Source organism: Zonotrichia albicollis, chromosome 22, assembly GCF_047830755.1.
Source record: "Zonotrichia albicollis isolate bZonAlb1 chromosome 22, bZonAlb1.hap1, whole genome shotgun sequence".
Classification (NCBI taxonomy): Eukaryota; Metazoa; Chordata; class Aves; order Passeriformes; family Passerellidae; genus Zonotrichia; species Zonotrichia albicollis.
This window is the reverse complement of record NC_133840.1, coordinates 1435807-1458458: the sequence shown is the minus strand read 5'-3', so window position 1 is coordinate 1458458 and position 22652 is coordinate 1435807. Positions and strand designations below refer to the sequence as shown.

Here is a 22652-nt window from a genome sequence, read left to right as displayed (position 1 = left end):
AGGGATTCACACACTGCCTGGTGTGCAGGAAAAGGGCAGGAAAAGAACAGGAAAAGGGATTCACACACTCCTGGTGTGGAAATCCTGCAGGAAAAAGGATTCACACACTGCCTGGTGTGCAGTGCTGCAGGAAAAGGGCAGGAAAAGGTAGGAAAATGGATTCACACACTGCCTGGTGTGCAGGAAAAGGGCAGAAAAAGAACAGGAAAAGGGATTCACACACTCCTGGTGTGGAAATTCTGCAGGAAAAAGGATTCACACATTCCTGGTGTGGAAATGCTGCAGGAAAAGAACAGGAAAAGGGATTCACACAGTGCCTGGTGTGGAAATACTGCAGGAAAAGAACAGGAAAAGGGATCCACACAGTGCCTGGTGTGGAAATGCTGCAGGAAAAGGGCAGGAAAAGGTAGGAAAATGGATTCACACACTGCCTGGTGTGCAGTGCTGCAGGGAAAGGGATTCACACAGTGCCTGGTGTAGAAGTGCTGCTGGCAAAGGGCAGCCCCGAGGGGCTCTGGCGTGGTGGCACAGCAGGAGCAGAGGGGACAGCGCCTCCCCAAAAATCCAACAGATATTTTGGAGCTGCTTTACCCCCACAGTGTCCCCAGGTGATGGTGATGGTGCCCAGCACGGGCACAGCTCCCTGGGCACACAGAAAGCACCAGGGTGGTTTCCACCAAGTTTTCCTAAAGCTGCCAATTAACAGCAAGTGAGATCTTCCCTTCTTTCCCCCCCCCACAACAGAATATTAATTCTGTATTAATTCATGATCCAGCTGCTAATTAGTACCTCCACAAACGGGCATTGCACCTTGGCAGAGCACTGGAGGTGTTCTGGGGATGGGCTGTGCACAGGGAGGGACAGAGGGTTGTGTTAATCCTCTCCCCCCAACCCCGCCACAGCCAACAATTTCAACTTTCAGACAAACAACTTCATTTACAAGTGTGTCTCTAATTAGCTGCAGAATTAGTAAAGCAGAGTTTTCCCCCCATAGATCGGCCAGGGCCCTGGGGGAGGCTCTGGAATGGAGAGAATCGCATTTCCAATTATTTTGTTGAATTGCTAATTTAGTTATTGTGCCTGGCGTAATTGTGATGGGTATTGGGTGTGCAATTCAATTTGTTTTAAATATTTGTGGGAAGGCTGATCAGTAATGGAGCTGACCTATTTCATGGCCCAAATTGAGAGAAGAGACTAAAACAAAAAACAGCTACAAAGCCCCAGTTTGTCTCAGTTTTTATTTTGATGTCTCTCATCCCTCTTAAGACTGTTGATGCAACAAAAGGTTTACATTAAAAGATGATGGCACTTTGATCTTGGGCTTTGGAGAGCTTACAGCTTTGGTATGTCTTTTCTTGGCATTTTAATAGGGAGATATTTTAGGCTAAAGAGTTTTAAACGTGATGCTGGAGTTCAGTAGGGTCTGTCCCCTCACCACCCCCCAAATTTTAACTATCAGGATTCTGGTTTGAGAAATGTGCAAAAATCAACTGCTGGAGTTGTGGTGGTTCATGTGGGCACATTTAAATCTCACCTTTCATGGGGACACCTCCAAAGGTGTTTGTGCATCAGCTCCCAGGGCCATCCTTCAGCCAAAGTCCTGCTGGGCCTTTCCTGCTGAGCAGGGCACGAATGAGGCTGGAAAAGGCCTCCAAGATCATCCAGTGCAGCCTTCCCTGCCCCAAAACAGCCCTGCAAGAGGGCCCCAAGGTTCTCCCACCTCAGCAGCAGCCACTGGGGTTTGGGGTTTTCTCCCTGCCTGTCCCATTGACTGTGATGTTGAAGATGGGAATGGGGAGAGGCCACCATCGGGCTTGGGGACACCTGGGGACACCTGGGATGGGGCAGAGCTGTGGGATGAGCTGCGACCTCAGGGCAGGGTCCCACAGAGCCTCTCTGCAGTCCTGGCCTCAGGCAAAGCTCAGCTCCCCAGGCCAGGGGCGACAGATTGCACTCACAGCAGCAGCAGAGCTGTAATTCATTCTTTTTATTAAAAGAAATTGAGGTAAGTGAAATACTTCAGCACCAGCGAGAACCGTTCGTACCCAGGGGGTTCCCCCCACCCGGTGACCCCGCCAAACCCACCTGGGGCCATCTCAGGTGCTGCTGCCACAGCCCCAGCAGGCCCAGAGCCCCCCGGGCACTGCCAGAGCCCGGTGCCACCCAAGGGATGCTCTGGAGCTGCTGCAGCCCCAGGTGAGGCCAGGCCTGAGCCGGTGCTGTAACACTGCAGTGGGGGCTGCTCTGTGGGCACAGGGACCCTCCCACACAGGTCCTGCAAAAGGGACTCGGGTGGCACCACCACGGGGGGTCCTGGGGACAGGGAGAGCCCACCAGTCCCGGTCCTGCCTGGCTGACACATTCTCTGTCTGTGTGTCCTGCTGCAGCCCACCCTGGCGTAAGCAAAAGCGTCTTTGGGGCTTGTTCAGGGGGCTCTAGTGGAAAACAAAAAATCTCTTGAATCAAATTAGGGTTCTTAACTATTAAGAAAAAGCAAGTCCTGCGGGTGGCCGAGCTCTGCTGGCCACGGGCAGGGGAGCAGCGGCCCCGGGCTGGCACCTCCAGTCACTGGCAGCACTGGCAGAAGGGCTGCATTGCACTTCAGGAGCAAACACGGACAGGGGAGAGGCACTGGCAGCATCATTGATTCATTCTCTCCTCAAACAGCCCTTCTGTACCACACTTCTGTCCTACAGCCCTTCCTGCTGGACTAAGGAGGGGCTGTGAAATCTGAGATTGCTCCAGGACCGTCACTGGTGAGCCCGGAGAGCCCAGCCCTGTGCAGGAGCTGTGTGTGAGGGCTGGGCTGTGCTTCCCTCCAGCACTGCAGCTTCTCGGAGCTTTTATTACATAAAAAAACATGTACAAAGAAGTTGGGGATGTGGGCTGGCCTGGGGGGACCTGGGCAGCTGCCACCCAGTTCTTCCTGACCATTGCCATGAGATTCCAAACCCAACATTTGTCACATTCCAGGTAAGAGTGGCCCCTCCCAGCCATGCCCAGCCAGCTCTGGGGCAGGGCAGGATGATGGAGAAAGCTCTCCTCAGATCCTCAGACTGAGATTTCCCTCTGCAGTTCCAGCCCCACTGGGGGATTTGGCTCTGTCCCTTCTCCTGCCTCACCTCAGCTGCCCTCAGGGAGGGATGAGCACTGTTAGCCCTGAAAACATCACGGGAGGGAGAGCAGAAACGCTGAGCAGCTGCACTTTGGTCTCTTGTGCCCCCTCCCAGAAGGGCCTTTCACAAAATTCACAGCCTGCTCTAAAGGACTTGGGCACAAAGGCAAAGCCACGGGGGTACAGCCCCCAAAATCCTGCCCCCAAAACCCTTCACAGCCCTGGGGAGCCTCCTGGGGGCACGGCCACAGCAGCTAAAGGCTGGTTTTCCTCTACCTAGGAGACAGGACAGACGTGGGACACACAAATCAAATCACCACTGACAGAGGGTGACACACGAATCACCAGTGACAGAGGGGCGGGCACGGGGGGACATTGGCACTTGTCAGCACGGAGCTGCCGCTGCCGCCGGGCATGGGGAGCAGGGGAGGAGGGCAGGGGGTCCCTGCAGGGGCAGGGTGTCCCTGGAAGGACAGGAGGGACAGGGGTGTCCCTGCAGGCCCTGCCGCGCCAAGGCCTCGCGGTTCCGGAGCGCCCAGCCCCGCTCTGAGCAATAAATAAGGTACAGGAGGCCGGCGGGGCCCGTTCCGCTCGTGTTTGTACGTTTGCCTCGTGTCCCTGCCAAAGGACACGCTCCCTCTGGGCCGGAACAGTGCAGGTGTCCCTGCAGCAGCTCCCGGAGCCTCCCGAGCACACCAAGGGCAGTTCCCACTCCGGGCAGGGCCGGGAGCAGCCCCAGCTCTTACGTGGAGGAGGGAGAGTCCATTGTGGAGAGGATCCGCACGACCTCGGCCCGCTGCGTGGGGGACATGTGCTGGGTCATGTGCACGATGGAATCCATGGCAACCTCGGGGTTGGCCTGCACCAGGCTGTGGAGAGCACAGAGGGGAGAGTGAGGCAGATCCAGAGCCCCCAGCAGCGATTCCAGGGGGATGGAGTGTGGGGCTGGGAGTGGGCACAGCCCTGGGAGCTCCCTCAGGACCCTGCTGGGCTGGGGAACCCTCAGTGTGTGCCCACTCTGCAGCCAGCCCTGCTCCCTCAGTGTGTGCCCACTCTGCAGCCAGCCCTGCTCCCTCAGTGCGTGCCCACTCTGCAGCCAGCCCTGCACCCTCAGTGTGTGCCCACTCTGCCGCCAGCCCTGCACCCTCAGTGTGTGCCCACTCTGCAGCCAGCCCTGCACCCTCAGTGTGTGCCCACTCTGCAGCCAGCCCTGCTCCCTCAGTGTGTGCCCACTCTGCAGCCAGCCCTGCTCCCTCAGTGTGTGCCCACTCTGCAGCCAGCCCTGCACCCTCAGTGCGTGCCCACTCTGCAGCCAGCCCTGCACCCTCAGTGTGTGCCCACTCTGCAGCCAGCCCTGCTCCCTCAGTGTGTGCCCACTCTGCAGCCAGCCCTGCTCCCTCAGTGTGTGCCCACTCTGCAGCCAGCCCTGCACCCTCAGTGTGTGCCCACTCTGCAGCCAGCCCTGCACCCTCAGTGCGTGCCCACTCTGCAGCCAGCCCTGCTCCCTCAGTGTGTGCCCACTCTGCAGCCAGCCCTGCTCCCTCAGTGCGTGCCCACTCTGCAGCCAGCCCTGCTCCCTCAGTGTGTGCCCACTCTGCAGCCAGCCCTGCACCCTCAGTGTGTGCCCACTCTGCAGCCAGCCCTGCACCCTCAGTGCGTGCCCACTCTGCCGCCAGCCCTGCTGCCACCCTCCCTGCTCACCTCCTGATCTGCTTGAGCACATAATCCCTCGAGATGTATTTGATGTTCTCCTCCACCACCGAGCGGACGCCCTCCTCCTCCGTCAGCTGCTTCTCCAGCCACTCCACCAGGTCCTTGTTGCTGTCCCACAGGTAGGCCTGCACCAAAATGCCACAGCTCAGCCTGCACCCAGCCCTGCCACTGCCCAGATTCACCCCACAAACACACCTAACAATCAGCACAAGGTCAAGGATTATCCATTTCCTTTGCATCCTGCCATAAATGTGACGGAAGGGGACCAAGGAGGTGCTTGGTCAGTGCTGCAGGGAACGAGCTGAGCTGTCCCAGATAAATCCCAGCTTCCCTGGTTATCAGCTCCCCAAGTTCTGGTGGAACATGGCTGACCTGACATGCAGCTGCTGCAGGGATTGTCCCAGTGCTAAATCATCAGCAGGTTGGAGTGCCTGGACCCTCAGCCACAACCCCCTTTGTGCCTTTCACAAGATCATTTCACCTGATATTTGCTAGATAGTTGACTGTGTAATAACTCAGGAGAGTGTGAGCCCCTAACAGCCTTCTCTCCTCTCCTCTCATTTTCTTTACAAATCATTTAAGAATCGTTTTGTTAATGGTTTCCGGAAAAGCAAGTACTGCCATTAGCACTCATTCATATTTATGTCATTTTATTTGGGTAATTAAACACAAAGCTCCTCATTTAAAGGTGCACTATCCTTCTCTGTTATCACTAACCAAGTCAAAGGCAGAATGACAATGAGCTGGGGGTGGTGACACCGTGGTGGCACCTCTGGGACACAGAGCCAGGAGTCACAGAGTCATTGGGGCTGGAAAAACCTCTGGGGCCTCCGTGTCCAACCATTCCCCACACTGCCCAGGCCACCACTGACCGTGGCCCCAGGTGCCACATCCACAGGGATTTCAAATCCCTCCTCCAGGGATGGGGACTCAGCACTGCCCTGGGCAGCTGTGCCAGGGCTGGGCAGCCCTTCCCAGGGAGGAATTTCATTTTCCATGGAGGATTTCCCTTTTCCATGCAGGAATTTCCTTTCCAAGGAGGAATTTCCCCAATATCCAACGCAGATCTCCCCTGGCCCAGCCTGAGGCTGCTCCCTCTCCTCTGTCCCTGTTCCCTGGCTGTCCCCTCCTGTCAGGAGCTGTGCACAGGGGATACCTCCCACTGTCCCAGCCCTGCCCAGCCTGTCCTGGGCACTGCCAGGGATCCAGGGCAGCCCCAGCTGCTCTGGGCACCTGTGCCAGGGCCTGCCCACCCTGCCAGGGAGGAATTTTGGTGTCAGAGCCCATCCCAGCCCCTGACACACTTCAGAAACCCCAGGATTATTTCATTTCCTTTCACTCAATGTCTCTGATTGTCTCAGCCCGGTGATGTCACTTCAAGATTTTGCTTATTTCATTGTTTTTCTCCTTATTAAGGTTTGGAACTCGGAGTTTTGCTCCCTGCCCGTGCCCCTGGCAGGCAGCAAACAGTCCCTGCATACAAAGGCAGCTTCCAGGGAAGGGGGGAAAGCCCAGCCCGGGAAGCTGCAGCACAGCCCCAGACCTGTGGAAAGCTCCATTTACCCAAGAATCCCAAAGCTTTTCGTTTAGGAGAATATTTAATACTCTTATTAATCATTTTTAATCCGTTTGCTTTTAATTAAGAAACAGCATGATGCTTCCCTATCAACATATGCCAGGGAGCAGATTAATTGTGGCTTAAGATAACTCTCCTTGATTGGTGTAATGTATTAGCTAACGAGCTGCCTGCTTTTGGAGAGCTCAGGCTCTACCTTGGAAAGGCTGCTGCCCTCCAGAGAACATCCCCCCTTCCCTGGAACCCCTGCGTGTTGGGGACTTCAAAAACAGAACGAAAAAAATAGAATTAAAATATAAAACACTGACATTTAAAATATAAAGTAAAATAAATAAAATAAATAAAGTAAAATAAATAAAGTAGCAAAGTAAAATAAAGTACCATAAAGTAAAATAAAATAAATAAATAAACAAAAGAAATAAAATTAAATAAAGTAATAGAGTAACAAAGGAAAATTAAATTATTAAATACATTAAATTAAGCAAAATAAATAAAATTATATTAAATAGAATAGAATAGAATAAAATAGAAAAAACAGAGAAATAAAGTAGAATAATATAGAAAAAGTAAAATAAAATCAAATAGAATAAAATAGAAAAAATAGAAAAGATGGAATAAAATAGAATAGAATAAAATAGAATGAAATAGAATAAAATAAAATAGAATGAAATAGAATAGAATGAAATATAGAAATATAGAAAAAGTATAATAAAATAAAATAGAAAAAATAGAAAAAATATAAGAATAGAACAAAATAGAATAAAATAGAATAAAATATAGAACAGTAGAATAGAATAAAATAGAATAAAATAGCATAGAACAGAATAGAACAGAATAAAATGAAGTAGAACAGAATAAAATAGAATAAAATACAGAAGAGAATAAAACAGAATAGAATAGAATAGGATATAGAATAGAATAGGATATAGAATAGAATAAAATAAAATAGAATGAAATTAGAATAAAATAGAATAGAGAATAGAATGAAATAGAATAGAATAGAATAGAATAAAATAAATAAAATAAAATAAAATAGAATAAAATAGAAAAGAATAAAATAAAATAGAAAAGAATAAAATAAAATAAAATAAAATAAAATATAAAATAAAATAAAATATAAAATAAAATAAAATAAAATAAAATATAAAATAAAATATAAAATAAAATAAAATAAAATAAAATAAAATAAAATAGACGCTGGCAGGGGGTCAGGGTGGTCAATGCCCCCAGCCCACACTGACCTTCACCGTGCCCTCCACCTCGACGAACCAGCGGCGCAGCATGGCCTGGATCTGCCCGTCCGTCAGCTCGGGGTTGGCCTCGTGGATCTTGCTCTTCACGGCCTCCTCCAGCAGCAGCCGCCGCAGCCGCCAGTAGAAAAACGTGCGCGAGGTTTTCCAGTCCAGGACGTCCTGCCCGGGGCACGGGGACAGCAGTGAGGGACGGCAGGAACAGACACAGCTCGTTCCCAAATTAAAACCCAGGCTGGGACTCCATGGAGACTCCCCCGGGGATCCCACCCTGTCCCACCAGGGGCTGTCCATGGAGATGGAGGCTCTGCTCCAGCCCCCTGCCCAGGGAAGCTGTGGGACCCCAGGAGCTCCACAGGCTCACAGAGGCTCTGGCTCCAGCCCCCTGCCCAGGTCACTCACGGTTATGGCTCCTTTCTCCTGCATCCTGCCGGGGGTGTCGTGCAGGTCAGCGAACTGCATGGCCACCTGCTGGTAGATGGGCACCAGGAACTCCTCCCGCTCCTTCAGCTTGGCCTCCAGCTCCTTCCTGTCAGCCGGGCTCAGCTCGGGGGTGCCTGAAACCACACACACATCAGACCCTGGGATAGCTCAGGGTACCCCAAACCACACACAGATCAGAATCCAGGGTACCCAAAACCACACACAGAGCAGACTGCAGGGATACCTGAAACCACACACAGATCAGACCCTGGGATAGCTCAGGGTACCCAAAACCACACACAGATCTAAGCCTGGGGGTGCCTGAAATCACACACAGCTCAGGGGTCACAGATCAGACCCTGGGGAAGCTCAGGGTACCCAAAACCACACACAGATCAGACCCTGGGGAAGCTCAGGGCTGCAGTTCCAGGCAGTCCAGCACTTGGGAAAGCCAAAGGCCAAGCCCCAGAGCATCAGCTCCCAGCAGTGCCCAGCAAATCCCTGCTCCAGCCCAGATTTTGTGCCACAGAGACTCAGGCAAGGGCTCTGAGGGTGTTTTCACCATGGAAACTCTGCTCCATTTAAATGCCAACCATCTAAGCCATCAATTAAGTGACATTTACAGGGCTTACTCCTAAAAGAGAATAATGTCCCAACACTGCTGCTCATTTAGCAGGAAACACAGAGCATGGCACACCACCTCCACCACTGCGAGCTCTCCTTTAGGAGAACTCTCAGGGGCTCTGCAATCACAGATAGAGCACCCCCAAGCCCACAAACCCAGCTCAAACCACTGGGCAGAAGCTTTACAGAAACCCCAGGAGGGAGCAGCCTCACCCAGTGCACAATCCAAGGCTGGAATTCACTGCCACTGGGCCCAAAGGCGCTCACAGAGGGTGATCCTCACAGACAAATCCATGCAAGGAGATTCCAGCACAGGCTCCTGAGCATGAGTTCAGATATTAATGTGTGCTCAGGAAGCCTCTAAACCACAGCTGGGAGCTGGGACAGCATCCTGGGGCTCCATCCAAGGGTTCTGCTGCTCCTTCCACACCTCATTCCCACAGGCACGATGATCCAAGGCTGCTGGACCAAAGGGAGGAGCTGCCCAGTGGCCTGAGCACCCCAGGGCCTGCTCACACACCCATATATGTTATTATTTCAGTACCTGCTCACACACCCAATATTTGTATTATTTCAGTGCCTCTCACACACCCCATATATGTATTTCTCCAAGGCACAACCCCTCCAGACAGAGATCCTTCCCAAGGAAGGAATGCTTTCCCTGTGCCCACCAATATAAATGCAACCTAACCCTTCAGATGCGAGTAAGAAGGTTTTAATTAAGAGAAGCTCCCCTCGTAACCTTCAGAATAAAAAATGATCTGTATTTATCCAGGCTGAGGGCCCAGGCTCCCTGGTTTCAATGGCAGCACAGGCACTCAGGGCAGCCCTGCTGGTGAATTCCAGCCCCTGCCACCGAGTCCACCCAGGCAGGCCCAGTAATGATTTAGGTGAGATTAACAAATATGTCAATGTCTATTTTCTGCTTAATTTAAAAGCAGCGTCTATAAAGATTTTTGACTTCTGAACCCTGTTCTCCTGGAAGAAAGAAGGTAACAATGAGGAGGGGGGATAAAGAGTGATTATCCCATCATCGATCGTTTGTCAGGAGCATTTCTTATTCACTGCACCATTGTAAAAAGCTAAGCTCTCGATCAATCCCGTAAGCCCCCTGTACAATTAAATATCTTGGAATGGTTTTCTTTCTTTCCTAGTCAGATCTCGAGGCCTCAGGGTTTTTCAGAAAGCCTGGTATTTATTTATTTATTTCTTAAGGTAAAAAAAAAAATATAATAAAAGGGAAAAAAAGAAGTCTCCTTCCACAAATCTTATCCTGGCAAGGAGAGGGGAGTTAAAATATGGGATTCCTTTGCTCTAGAGGTACTTGACAGTTAATGAAACTGTTAAAGTTTAAATCATAGGAGCATTATAGACCTCCAGGTATGGATTGGCTGCTAATCAATAGGGAAACAAAAGGAGCAGTGCTCCAGACAGCCCCATTCCATGGGGACAGAGCTGGCACTCACAGGTGGGGCAGCACCAGGGACAGGAGGGACCCTCCTGGCCTGGCAGGGAACACAGGGCAGGCTCTGCAGGGCCAGGGAATGGCACCTTTTTGTTGGAATGCAGCAGCCCTGGCACCATGGCTTGGGATGGGAAGGGGCTGGGAATCATCTCAGCTCTGCTCCAACACCCCCAGAGCCCCAGGGCAGGGAGCACCCAGCACCTCCTGCTCCCACAAGCTTTGCTCTCTTCTTTTTCAATCAGCAGCAGAAGCACCCTAACCAGGCTGGAAAGGTGCCCTGGGAAAGCAGCAGCCTGGGGTCCCACCTCACTCCACACCTGCAGCAGCAGCCTCACACCTGAACCTCACCTCCTCTGCTCCTGCCTTGTGCAAAACAGTGCCAGACACAAATTTATTCCCTCCTGTGAGGGTGGGAGGCACAGGTGCCCAGAGCAGCTGGGGCTCTCCCCGGATCCCTGGCAGTGCCCAAGCCAGGCTGGATGGAGCTGGGAGCACCTGGGATAATGGAAGGTGTCCCTGATGGGCTTGAGGGCTCCTTCCAATCCCAGCCATCCTGGGATTCCAGGAAATTCAGCAAAAATGCCAAAGGTGTCCAGGCTGCCCAGAAACTCCCCCAGCCAGAGGGGAGAGGGAAGGTCACAGGGAGCCACTCACGTCCCCGGAGAGACAGGCATTTTTGGATTGTCTCTTGTTTCTTTAAATGAGACAGGCTGTAATTGCTTCACTAAATATTCAGCAGGATTTATGTCAGAAAGGTGCAGCATGAACAGCCAGTGAAGGTCACAGCAGCCCGTGGCACAGGCTGCAAATATCCCTGCACAGATCCCTGTGGTTCCCACCCTGCCCTCCCCTCCCTTTGCTCCTCAGGTCTCATTTCCCAGCACCTCAAGTGTGGCAGGGACACAATTCCAATAAAATTCCAACCCCAGCCCCTCTGGGAGGATATCCCAGTGCCAAGGAGGGGCTGAGAGAAAGCAGAGCTTGCTCTGGGAGCCTGTGAGTGTGAATTAACACCAATTTAAATGCAGCAGCACCGGCACAGGGATGCAGCTGCTGAAACAGCATCACCCACAAAACCAAGTTACAACCTGTGTTTATCCAGCACCCCATGAGAGGTGGGATCAGAAGAGCAGTGTTCCTCCCTGGTTTTCCTGAAAAACTGGCAGTGAGGGTCAGTTCTGGTCCTGCACCCCAAAATGTTCATTTCCAGAGAGGAACTGCTTTGCTGAAGTGGAGCTGAGTGGTGAATATTTGAGTGTTCACTCATTATTTGGAAATTTAAAGGCAGTTTGGATACTCAAGTAAGGTGTGAACCAAGCCCCAGCAGCACAGACTGACTGCCCTAGGAAATGAAATAAATGGAATAAATAAAATAAATGAAATAAATGAAACCAGAGGTGCATTCAGCACACAGAACACCTCACAGGACCAGCAAGGACATCCCACTATCACAATGTGCATCAGGTGATGGCTGGATGCTGCCTTTTCCCTACAAGAAACATGGAAATGCAATAGCCAGCCTTGCTGTAACTGGAGCCATTCTCCATTCCTCTCACCCACATTCCACCCCATTTCTGCACCCATTTCCCCGCACCTCTGACACAGCATCTGTACAATGAGGCTCATTTTCACTACATGTTTTAGTCCAATTGTAATAAAACAATAAAATTGAGTGTCTCTATTTTAAACTGTGGCCCAAGGCTTGCAGGCTGCCCCGCTGCCACATTTCTGGGTGCTCCCTGCACACCTGTGGGATGTCCCTGCCCACGTGGGGCCGTGCCCTGGGCCAGGGCCACCCTGTCTCCCCTTGCTGGAGCAGCCCAACCCTGAGTGACACTTTAATAAACCACGGGGGCTAATCAACATTTCAGCGACGCCACTGCAGAATTGATAATGAACAGATTTGTGTCAAATGATTCAATAGCTCCCCAAGCACCGCGTCCAGCCCGGCGTGGGCTGGGGGAGAGCAGCTCGCGGTGCTGCTCCCCAGAGCTGCGGGCAGGGATGACAGCCACTCAGGGGTTAAAGAGAGGCAGTGAACCCCCAGCTAATGAGTAAGAATTCAGCAGGCAGTGTAAGATAAATGGAGCTTTCTCTGCTTCTGCTGGAGTCAGCATGAACCGCGGCCCTGCGGCTTGTTTGTGGCAAATGGAGTGCGCGAAATATCAAAGGGCAGTGATCCAGAAGAAGACCGACTTTGACAAATTTTAAATTGGCCAGAAAGAAAACCGGCAAAAAAAAAAATAAAATAAAAAAGGAAAAAAAAAAAAGGGAAAAAAATTATGCAATTCAGTGTGTCCTGCAATCCTGGCTCTGCTGCTCTGGTATGGAATTAGTGGCAAAACAACAGCGATGATCAGGCGGTGCTGGCAGCAATTACATCCATCTCAGGGAGATGCTTATCAGTGACTGAAGCTTTTAGAGCTCTCCCTGTGTACAGTTGTAAGTGACTCGCTCTTGTGTTGCAGTCATTTTAATTAAAGTGTATGGAGTTTGCTGGGAGTAATTACCCTGCAGAGGAACAGGGGGAAAAGCCCTGATCAGGCTCCTGGCTCCTCACATGGAGCTGGGTTTGTGAGGCTGTTGGCAGAAAACTCTCCCATCTTTGCCCTTGTGGGTTTTTTCAGTGTCCCACAGATTCAGGGGAGGCCTGCAGGTGTCCTGCAGCCACAGAGGGGAGTGAAGGTGATGCTCTGTTCCCTCTCCCTGCAGTCCTGAGCTGCGTCCCCATGGTTTGGGGTGGTCGCTGTCCCTTTGCTCCTAAAGGCACAATGTCAAATCTGACAGAGGCCAAAAGTGAGGTTTGCTGAAAATAACCTCCTTGCTGCAGCTGCAGACTTTAAAACTGGGATTTAAGTAATGGAATAACAGAATGGTTTGAGTTGAAAAGGACTTTAAAGATCATTTAACTGGACACCTTCCACCATCCCAGGGCACCCCTCACCCTTCACCCGTTACTATTCCCTTCCCGAGGCATATCAGGAGGGTTGTTTTGTTTATAAATTGTTGCCCTGCCATAAATTTAAAAAAAAAGCCAAATAATAAAATGTAACTGCAGCAATAGCCAGGATTTATCAGTCATTTGCAGAACACTTTTCCTCCTGAAGGATCCCAAAAGGCTTTATAAATTCAAGCCATACCCACATGGCACGCTTCTCCCTCCACTGAAATGTAGTCAATTTTGGAGGTAAAAGGAGGCTCTGTAAGATTATACTCTTACAGTAAGAGCCAGTAAAGGACTATTTAAAAAGCCTATTCCCCCAAGAGAGAACATATCTGATATTAAGTGCATTTTGCTGAACACTCTGTATTTTGGGATGTTGAGTGTACAGCAGGTGCTGGGATCACTCGGAGTGGTAATAACACAACCCAGCACTGAGCCCTGCTCACAGAGACATGGACACCATTCCTCATTCCCTTGGAGCTGAAGAGCACACAGATATCATTACTGCAAACTACCCCAGACACTCAGTGACAGTCCAGCAGCCCAAATGTCTCTGATCAAACCCTTCCTTACGTGAAACAACGCTCACTGAAGGCTTGGCCCACAAACCTTTAGTGAGCTGAGCAATTGCTGGGCTGGAAATTAGACCCAAGCATCTGCAGTGAGGGTCTGTTGTGAGACCCAGTCAATAAAATATAATAAAAAAGAGAAATCAGCTCAAAACCCCACAATATTCCACACCCTGGGTATGCTGAGCGTGCATGAGCGCCATCTCACAGGTACACACCTGTCACAGACATCTCTTATGGAAAATCCTTTCTTTAGGATTTGTCCTCCTGAGAAGCTGAGAGGCTTCAGGAACAAAATGTAAACAATGGTTATCTGCTGCTGTGGAATGTAACAGGTGCATCTGTGATTGGCCCATGTTGGTTGTTTCTGATTAATGGCCAATCACAGTCAGCTGGCTCGGACAGAGAGTCCAAGACAGAGCCTTTGTCATCGTTCTTTGCTATTCTATTCTTAGCCAGCCTTCTGATCAAATCCTTTCTTCTATTCTTTTAGTATAGTTTTAATGTAATATATATCATAAAATAATAAATCAAGCCCTCTGAAACGTGGAGTCAGATCCTCATCTCTTCCCTCACCCTCAGACCCCTGTGAGCACACGGTCACACACACCCACCGTGGTCTCACTGCTTTTCTTCCCAAGTCAGACAAATAAAACTGTCAGCAAATAAAACCGTCAGTAAATAAAAGTGAAAAGCAGTGCTGAGCTGCCCCCGGGGGTGCCCAGGGGCTGTGCCACGTACCCAGGCGCTCGGCCAGGCGCATGTACACGGGGTCCACCCTGCGCATGGTCTTCACCAGGTCCTTCCTGCGGAACTTGATCTCCACCGTGCCCTCGGGCTCCAGGATCCCTCCCCTGCAGGGGAAAACAGAAAAGCACTTCTTGCACCTGGCCTTGTGTCATCAGACACTAAACTGAATGGTTCAACCCCTGCTGGAAAGCACGGGGAGGGAGACAGGACAAAGGGAGAATTGTCACTGTCATATTTTCTGAAAAATCCCCTCGCCAGGATTTCCTCTCCTGGGAAGCTGAGAAGCTTCAGAGAAAAATGAAAACAGTAATTATTTCATTTGCTTCTCCTGTGTTTTGCTACTTTGGAATGTAGTTTAGACTCTTTATCCACCATGTGAACTGGTTTTATTTAATGACCAATCACAGTCCAGCTGTGTCAGGACTCTGGCGGGAGCCACAGCTTTTTCAGTGTTAAGCCGTCTGTAAATATCTGTGATATCTGTATAGTTTAGTATAACATTCTTTAATATAATACCATAAAATAATAGATTAGCCTTCTAAAAACACAGAGTCAGATGTTCAATTCCTCCTCCATCTGGGAGACTGGAGGAATTTTTAGCTCCACTTTCTCCATGCCAAAAACACAGACGAGGCCCCACATGTCCAACCCCACGGAAACCACCCAGGCCACGAGGAGTGTCCCTGCAGGCAGAGGTGTGTACCTGCTGTCCCTGTCAGCATACATCTCCATGTGCCTGGGGTTGATGGTGGGGTCGATGACCACCCAGGAGCCGCCGCGCAGCTCGCCCTGCGGCGGGATGTACACCAGCACCGGCTGCCGGTACTCGCGCAGGCCGTCCACGATGTACGCGCCGAACTTCAGCACCTGGTCATACATGTCTGGGCAGGGACACACAGATGGTCAGACATGGCTGGGGACGGACACACGGACAGTCAGACACGGCTGGGATGGACACAGAGATGGTCAGGTATGGCTGGGATGGACACAGGCATGGCTGGGATGGACACAGAGATGGTCAGGATGGATGGACAGGACACACAGAGGGTCAGGATGGATGGGGATGGACACAGGCACAGCTGGGGACGGACACAGAGATGATCAGGAATGGCTGGGGGTGGACACAGAGATGGTCAGGATGGATGGACAGGACACAGAGACGGTCACGACGAATGGGGATGGACACAGGCACAGCTGGGGATGGACACAGAGATGATCAGGAACGGCTGGGGATGGACACAGAGATGGTCAGGATGGATGGACAGGACACAGAGATGATCAGGAATGGCTGGGGGTGGACACAGAGATGGTCAGGATGCATGGATGGGATACAGAGATGGTCAGGTTGGAAGGGATGGACATAGAGATGGTCAGGAATGGCTGGAGATGGACACAGACATGGTCAGACATGGCTGGGGATGGACATGGACATGGTCAGGATGGATGGACAGGAGACAGAGATGGTCAGGATGGATGGACAGGACATAGAGATGGTCAGAATGGCTGAGATGGACACAGAGATGGTCAGGATGGATGGACAGGACATAGAGATGGTCAGAATGGCTGAGATGGACACAGAGATGGTCAGGATGGATGGACAGGACACACAGATGGTCATATATGGCTGGGATGGACACAGGCATGGCCAGGAATGGCTGGGATGGACAGAGATGGTCAGGATGGATGGGGATGGACACAGGCACAGCTGGGGATGGACACAGAGATGGTCAAGCATTGCTGGGACAGGGACAAACAGCCTGGAGTCACTGCTCCAGTGACTGGAGGTGCCCTGGGGATGATCCATCCCTGCCTCCCCATCCCACAAACATTCCCACAGTTTGGGGAATCAGCCTGGCTACATCTGCACTGCCCAATTTCAGACTCACTACCCCAGACCTCTCCACAATTCGTGTAATGTGAATAAAATGCACCTAAGGGCAGCAGAGCTCTTCCAGATCTTCATAAAAATGTGTGTGGAGAGGGATGGGGAACAGCACTCCGCTCTTCCTCCATTAAAATTTGTTTAAGGCACTTTGCTCAAAATTAATAAGAACAACTCCACTGTGTAAAGACAGTACATTGAAAATATCAGCCCCAAAGGTGATTTAAATAAAAGAGAAAAAGGGAAGGCAGAAGAATTTCTATGAGATGATATAGTTTCTAATGGATACAGTTTGTAATGGAAACGGGCACTCTCGAATATATATTTTTTGTTACATATAATTATATCTACAAGTATTAAATCAAAATACAAGAAATGAAAAACAGTTATTAGGCTCATCTAGCCCACCTCTTTGTTCACACAGGACTGTTTCTCCCACAGTGCTGTTGAAAGCTCCCATTTAGAAACCCCAAATCATAAATCTGCTTCTTTAGGGGCATTTCCACAGCCCAAAAGACGAGATTTCCCTCAGAACTCAGCCAAACTTCCCCTCCCTCCCCATTAATTTCATGTCACTACCCCTTGTACCACCTGCACAATGCCTGCTCTCCTTCAGGCTCACCACAAACAGCAGCACAATTTTCAGTGGGCTTTGTCCTGAGACACTGCAGGAATCCATCCCTCATCTCTTCCAACCCACTCCATCAGTTGGGTTTTTGCTTGGACCCTCCAGTTTGCCTCATTAAAATACCAGTGCAGAGAAAATAAAAGATCTGCATTTATGTACTCACACCTGCTGCAACAGGAACAGTCTGGGAACACTGAGACACTTTTATTCATCTAAAATCCTCCTATCCCTGGAGAAAAGCCAAGGTGCCTTTGTCATTTAACCCTCATTTTAGTGTTAAGCATTAACATGAACATAATTAAGCAATTAACTCTTTGGGAAACACTCCTCTATATTTAATATTTATATAAATATAAATACATACATATAATATATTATAAATATATATATATATGAATATATATATATATGAATTTATATATGAATATATATATGTCAAATATATAAGAATATATATTAGTACCACAGGCACTGATAGGATCTTTGCATTTCATTTCCAAGGTCACTGCCCAAACACCCAAGAAAAGGAATTTCATGTTATTTAGGAGGTATCAAATGCTGACAAAAGGAAGAACAATTTATTCCCTCTAATTGGGAATAAACATAAATCCCAGCAGAGACAGTGAGGAGTGAGAACAAACAAAACTCCAACCTTTCCCTTTGTCCTGAGCAAAGAAAAAGACTCAAAAGGGGTGACAAATTTATTACTAATTATACAATTATTTTATTATGTAGTGCTAGTAATAAACCACTTGAAGTACTTTCAGCTAATTCTAGTGTTAAGAAAATAATTGCTTGATTCAAATTATTTTAACTGAATTAATTCTTTACTAGACATTTTTTACTAGTGCTACATAATAAAATAATTGTGTAATTAGCAATACATTTTTCACTCCTGCCACGGGTGTATATTTTACTCAGGTGAAGTGCAGAGAAGAGCAGCACTAATTGTTTGAACAGGGCAGAGGGAGAGAGGCAGAGGAACTGGGGGAACCTGATGCTTTCTCAGAGCTCCAGGGTGGGATCAGGAAGGGATTTCATTTCCCAGGTGCCAGCAGGTGGTCAGGAAAGTGTTTCTGTGCCTGAGGATCCTTTGGGATCCTTCCTGTGCCTGAGGATCCTTTGGGATCCTTTCTTTGCCCATGGATCCTTTTGGATCCTTTCTGTTCCCGTGGATCCTTTTCTGTGCCCATGGATGCTTTTGGATCCTTTCTGTGCCTGAGGATCCTTTCTGTCCCTGTGCATCCTTTGGGATCCTTTCTGTGCCCGTGGATCCTTTTTGTGCCCATGGATCCTTTCTGTGCCCGTGGATCTTTTGAGATCCAAAATATCATTTTGGATCCTATTTCCCAATATCATTTGGGATCCTTTCTGTCCCCGTGCATCCTTTGGGATCCTTTCTGTGCTATGGATGCTTTGGGACCTTTCTGTGACTGTGCATCCTTTTGGATCCTTCCTGTGCCCATGGATCCTTTGGGATCCTTTCTGTGCTATGGATGCTCTGGTATCCTTTCTGTGCCCATGGATCCTTTGGGATCCTTTCTATGCCCATGCATCCTTTAGCACAGGCACAGGAAGGATGTGCCTGTGCACAACCCAGCACACAGCCCCACAGCCCAGCATCCAGCCCCACAACCCATCACCCACCACCCAGCCCAGCCTCTCCCCTCTGCTTTCCTCTTTCTTTTCCCTGTATTTGATGTTGTTGGGGCTCTGTCCCGGGCAGAGGGGAGCAGTGGAACCCCAGCCCCTCCATGGGAGGTTTCCCTGTGCTCAGCCCCGCTGCAGGAGGGCCCTGGTGCTCATTCCCAGGGAATGTCACGCTCGGGGTGTCCCTGCCGTGGGTCAGCGCTGCCTCGCCCAAACGGAGCCCCAGCCAGCCCTGCCCAATGGCTCCTCCAGCACAATGTGCCAGCCAGTTCTCCAGCATTGCATTCTCATTGTGCTCAGGAGCCTTCTGGCCACAGAAGGGGACACCACCACGCCATGAGTTGCCTTCATTTAGGGTGTTTTTTAATTATTTCTTTTGCAGCAGGAATTAGACCTCCCAGGCTGACTGGGAAAGAGGGGGTTTAATTTTTTCCCTTTTTTTTTTTTCCTTTTCCTCCCCCTTCACTAATGTCAATTTTCAGCATAGCAAGAGCTGTCTCTAATCTTTTCCTACTCATTACACACAATTTTGGAGTCATTTTACCCACAGTGCAGTCGGCTCCTGGCAGTGTGTTTGTGTGCACTGAGGGGTGGCATAATTGTTTATTTTCCCTCCCTGCATAATCCCCAGCCAGCACTGAAACCAAAACTGCAAACAACTCCCCAAGGGACCCCGGGAGTGTCAGGAGACACCAGCAGCAAGCAGGAGGCTGGAAAATGCAAGGAGCAAGGTGCAAACTGCAATGGCTCTGTCCTGCCCTCCTCCTGCTGCCAGCTGCCTGGAATAACTTGGGCTATGCAATATAAATATTAACATCCTTGTGCTGCCTGTTCCACACAACCCCAAAGCTCAAACTCAGCTTCTGAAGAACCCAGCAAAGCCAGACCTGACATTTTAAGGTAAAACAATATTTAAGGAATAAATAAGGTAAATAAATAAGCTAAAATTACATCAACAACATCCCAGTGAGTTGTGTGGCTGGGAAAGCAGCTCATGTAGGGGGTGCAGAATAAGCAAATGGAGCAGAATCCACCCTCAAAGGCAAGGGGTGTTTTCCAGAGGGAAGGATTTTGCCCTCTTTTGCCAACTCCCACCTTTGCCTCTGCAAACTCAGAGGCTTTGCCTTGTGCCCAGCAGTCTCTGCCACCCTGAGAGCTCCAGTGCTCCCTCACACAGGCAAGAGGCCCTGATCCAATCTTTCACTTCAAATTTTACAGCATCAATCTCACATCCTTGGCACTTCAGCACCTTTCAAGCAGCACTCTGTGGTGCCCTGAGCAGCCAAGCCAGAGCCCAGACCAGCCCCAGGACTGCTCCAAAGTGCTGCTTTTACCTTTCATTCCCCCAGAGAAGCCTCTCCAGTTGGCAAAGACCATCAGGGGCAGCCCTTCCCTGTTGAAGTCCTTGATTGCCTGGGCTGTTTTGAAGGCAGAGTCAGGGAACCACACCTGCCCAGCCTGCTGGATTATCTGGGGGGAAGAAAAATCCACTGTCAGGCCCTTGAAGCACATTAATGTAAAATTTAAAACACAGAAAAACCATCAGGAGCTGTGATGTGGGATAAACAACAAGGAACATGGCAGGTGAAATGTGTGGGACCTGCTTGACCGTGGGAAAATTGGGACAATCCTTTTGTCACCAACTTCAACAGCAGCATTCCCATTAATTCAGCTAAGAAAAGAGTATGGACAGCTGTGATGCTGTAAGAGAAAGAAAAGGAGATGGAGAGGAGAAAGCCCTGGAGAGATGAAGCAGGGCCAGGGCTGTGAAACCAGGCAGGGGAACAGCAAAATGTCACAGCAGGAAGGTCATGGAGCACTGCAGTCACAGCAGGAGAGCAGGGAAGGGATTTTTGCTTGTCACATCTCCTGATCCCTGATCCCTGCCCCTCCCTGAGTCCTGAGGGAAGCAGGGCTGCAGGGAATCTGGGAATTCCTGGAGGTCAGGAATGTAGGAATGGTCACACAGCAGAGTGCAGGCACTGCCAGCTCCCCAGGAATGGGAACCACACCTGGGGAAAGGAGGGAACTGCCCGGGGCCATTGGCAGGGGACACACAGGGACAGGGGCACACGGCCCACCCACCTTGGCCTCCGAGTCCAGGTTTGCAGGATCAGCAGGAATGCTGAGCTCCACAGTCCTCGTTTCCACAGCAACCACTCCTACAGGTATTCCTCCCAGCCTGCAAACAGGTGAGATACTGAAATCCCCACTCCTGCTTTTTCACACAGCCAAACACCCGGGGGAGACAAGCAAGAGGAGCAGAGTTGGGGCTGGAGAGTTCCAGAGAGGTCACAGCCCTCAAAGCAAAATCTACTCCAAAGACCAGCACATTCTATCTAAAACCTAAACAGAATAAACCACACCCAGATTTTGAGTGGTAAATCTGTGTATCCACCACCCTTCACCTGCCATCACCCAGATTTTGGTCCTGGTGGATTTGACCGTGAAAAATCAGAGAATCCCAGAAGGGGTTGGTATTTAGAGGGATTTTAAAGAATTTCTGTGTTTCCCCAGATCTGCTCTGGAGGGTGACAGCCAGGGGGACGGGGAGCTGGTAAACAATTCCTGTGCTTTCCCAGCTCTGCTGCCAGGGGACAGGGAGCAGGGACAGAGGGATGGATGGGCAGCAGAGCAGGCACCAGGGCAGATCCCAGCTGTGCCTCCCAGGGCAGCCAGCCCTGCTGCACACAAAGGCCACGGCAGCCACGCTGCCAGGCCAGTCCCAGCAGGGCCCCTCTCCCTCCCCAGGCAGCCCAAGCTGATTTCCCACAGCCAGGGCAGAGCCAGGGCCCATGTGCACCGAGGGGCTGAAATATTCCCATTCCCTGTGATGAAGAGTCTGCTGGAACCCCATAATTGCAGGAGCCGTCCTAAATCGGTAACTTATAACTTCTGTATTAGGGCCCATGTGACCTAATAAAGAACATCTTTATCCAAGTATTACAGTTATTTATTGAACTTGAAAACAGCTCAAAACAACTTCTGTTTTCCATAATACTTCATATAAATTTTATCAGGCTAGCACATGAAGATGCTACATCTTGTTTTATAGTGTGTCCCTGGACAAGTTGCCATAGAATAATAAAAGACAATTTACAGCCAACAGCACACATATTCCAAACATACATATGAGAGATGAGTTTTGGCAGCACTTACAGTAACAATCCCAGAAGAATACATTCATATTTGTTTTTTTTCAAAGTGCCACTGCTTTTGAAAGGAGTCTGTTTCATTTGTGTTATATATCCCTGCTGTGTGAGAGTCCAAAGCCACTCGGAATTTGTCAGAAGAAAGGAACTGCAAGTGAAGCTGAGCATGGACAGAGAGCTTCTGGCTTTGCCAAATCAATGATTTCCACCCCTGGCACACTGCTTGGCCTGGAAGCCTTTAAATTATAGAATTATAGAGCCATGGAATGGGTTGGAAGGGACCTTAAAGGTCATCTCATCCCTTTCTTTTCAACTCCTTCTATTAAATATATATACACATAGAGAGAAAAGGAAATGATCACAGGAATGCTGTATTCTAGAGAAATGCAAAGCTATCCCAAACCTGATTTCTACAATTGCCTTAAACACACCTCAGAACTTACCTTGCTCTCCCCACCACCACTGTCTGTGCCCAGGGCTGCATGATCTCCATGAACGAGCCATGGTCAAAGAAGCCACTCAGCCACTGCCCTTTCTGATCTAAAGGGAAGGGGAAAAAAGGGAAAAATCAAAGGAGGAAGGAGAGAGGGAAGAAAGAAAACAGAATATCAAAGCAACAAATCAAACTTGCTTAAAAATGCCAGCTGGAGAACATGGCACTGTCTTTTTATTTATTTAATTTTAAATAGATGACAATACAAGGGAACATTAGACAGCTGAGCATTTGTCTGCCTTCAGCCATCATGTCTTATTTCATTTCCTAGTCTGCATAAAGACAGCAATTTATCAGCAAAAGCATCATTTATTGTTAAACGATGGGGTTCGGAGAGCAGAGGGACTTCCCGTGCTTTTAAATAAATAACTCTGCTTTTTTCAAGACTACAAACATTTTTCAAAAGGCAGTAAAGTCA

The 22652-nt window shown here is 49.6% G+C and overlaps 2 protein-coding genes across 15 annotated transcripts in view; one reads left to right on the top strand and one right to left on the bottom strand.

Moving 5' to 3' along the window:
* AATF (apoptosis antagonizing transcription factor) overlaps positions 1–3315 on the top strand; it is a 39570-nt gene extending 36255 nt beyond the window's left edge. For 2 of the 9 annotated variants that reach the window (XM_074556962.1, XM_074556957.1), the window contains exon 14: positions 3–3315. The gene's annotated coding sequence lies outside the window, so the exon portion shown is untranslated. The remainder of the gene's footprint in view (positions 1–2) is intronic. The other 7 variants (XM_074556961.1, XM_074556958.1, XM_074556956.1 and 4 more) reach the window with 7 other exon arrangements.
* The window catches only part of ACACA (acetyl-CoA carboxylase alpha), a 101074-nt gene continuing 80394 nt past the window's right edge, over positions 1973–22652 (bottom strand). For all 6 annotated transcript variants that reach the window (XM_074556951.1, XM_074556949.1, XM_074556947.1 and 3 more), the window contains 9 exons: positions 22185–22281; positions 20675–20771; positions 19924–20059; positions 15133–15310; positions 14421–14533; positions 8057–8211; positions 7646–7816; positions 4817–4953; positions 1973–3984 (listed from right to left, as the gene is read on the bottom strand). In XM_074556951.1, the coding sequence (XP_074413052.1) occupies positions 3858–3984; positions 4817–4953; positions 7646–7816; positions 8057–8211; positions 14421–14533; positions 15133–15310; positions 19924–20059; positions 20675–20771; positions 22185–22281 (1211 nt within the window). In that variant the 3' untranslated portion in view covers positions 1973–3857. The remainder of the gene's footprint in view (positions 3985–4816; positions 4954–7645; positions 7817–8056; positions 8212–14420; positions 14534–15132; positions 15311–19923; positions 20060–20674; positions 20772–22184; positions 22282–22652) is intronic.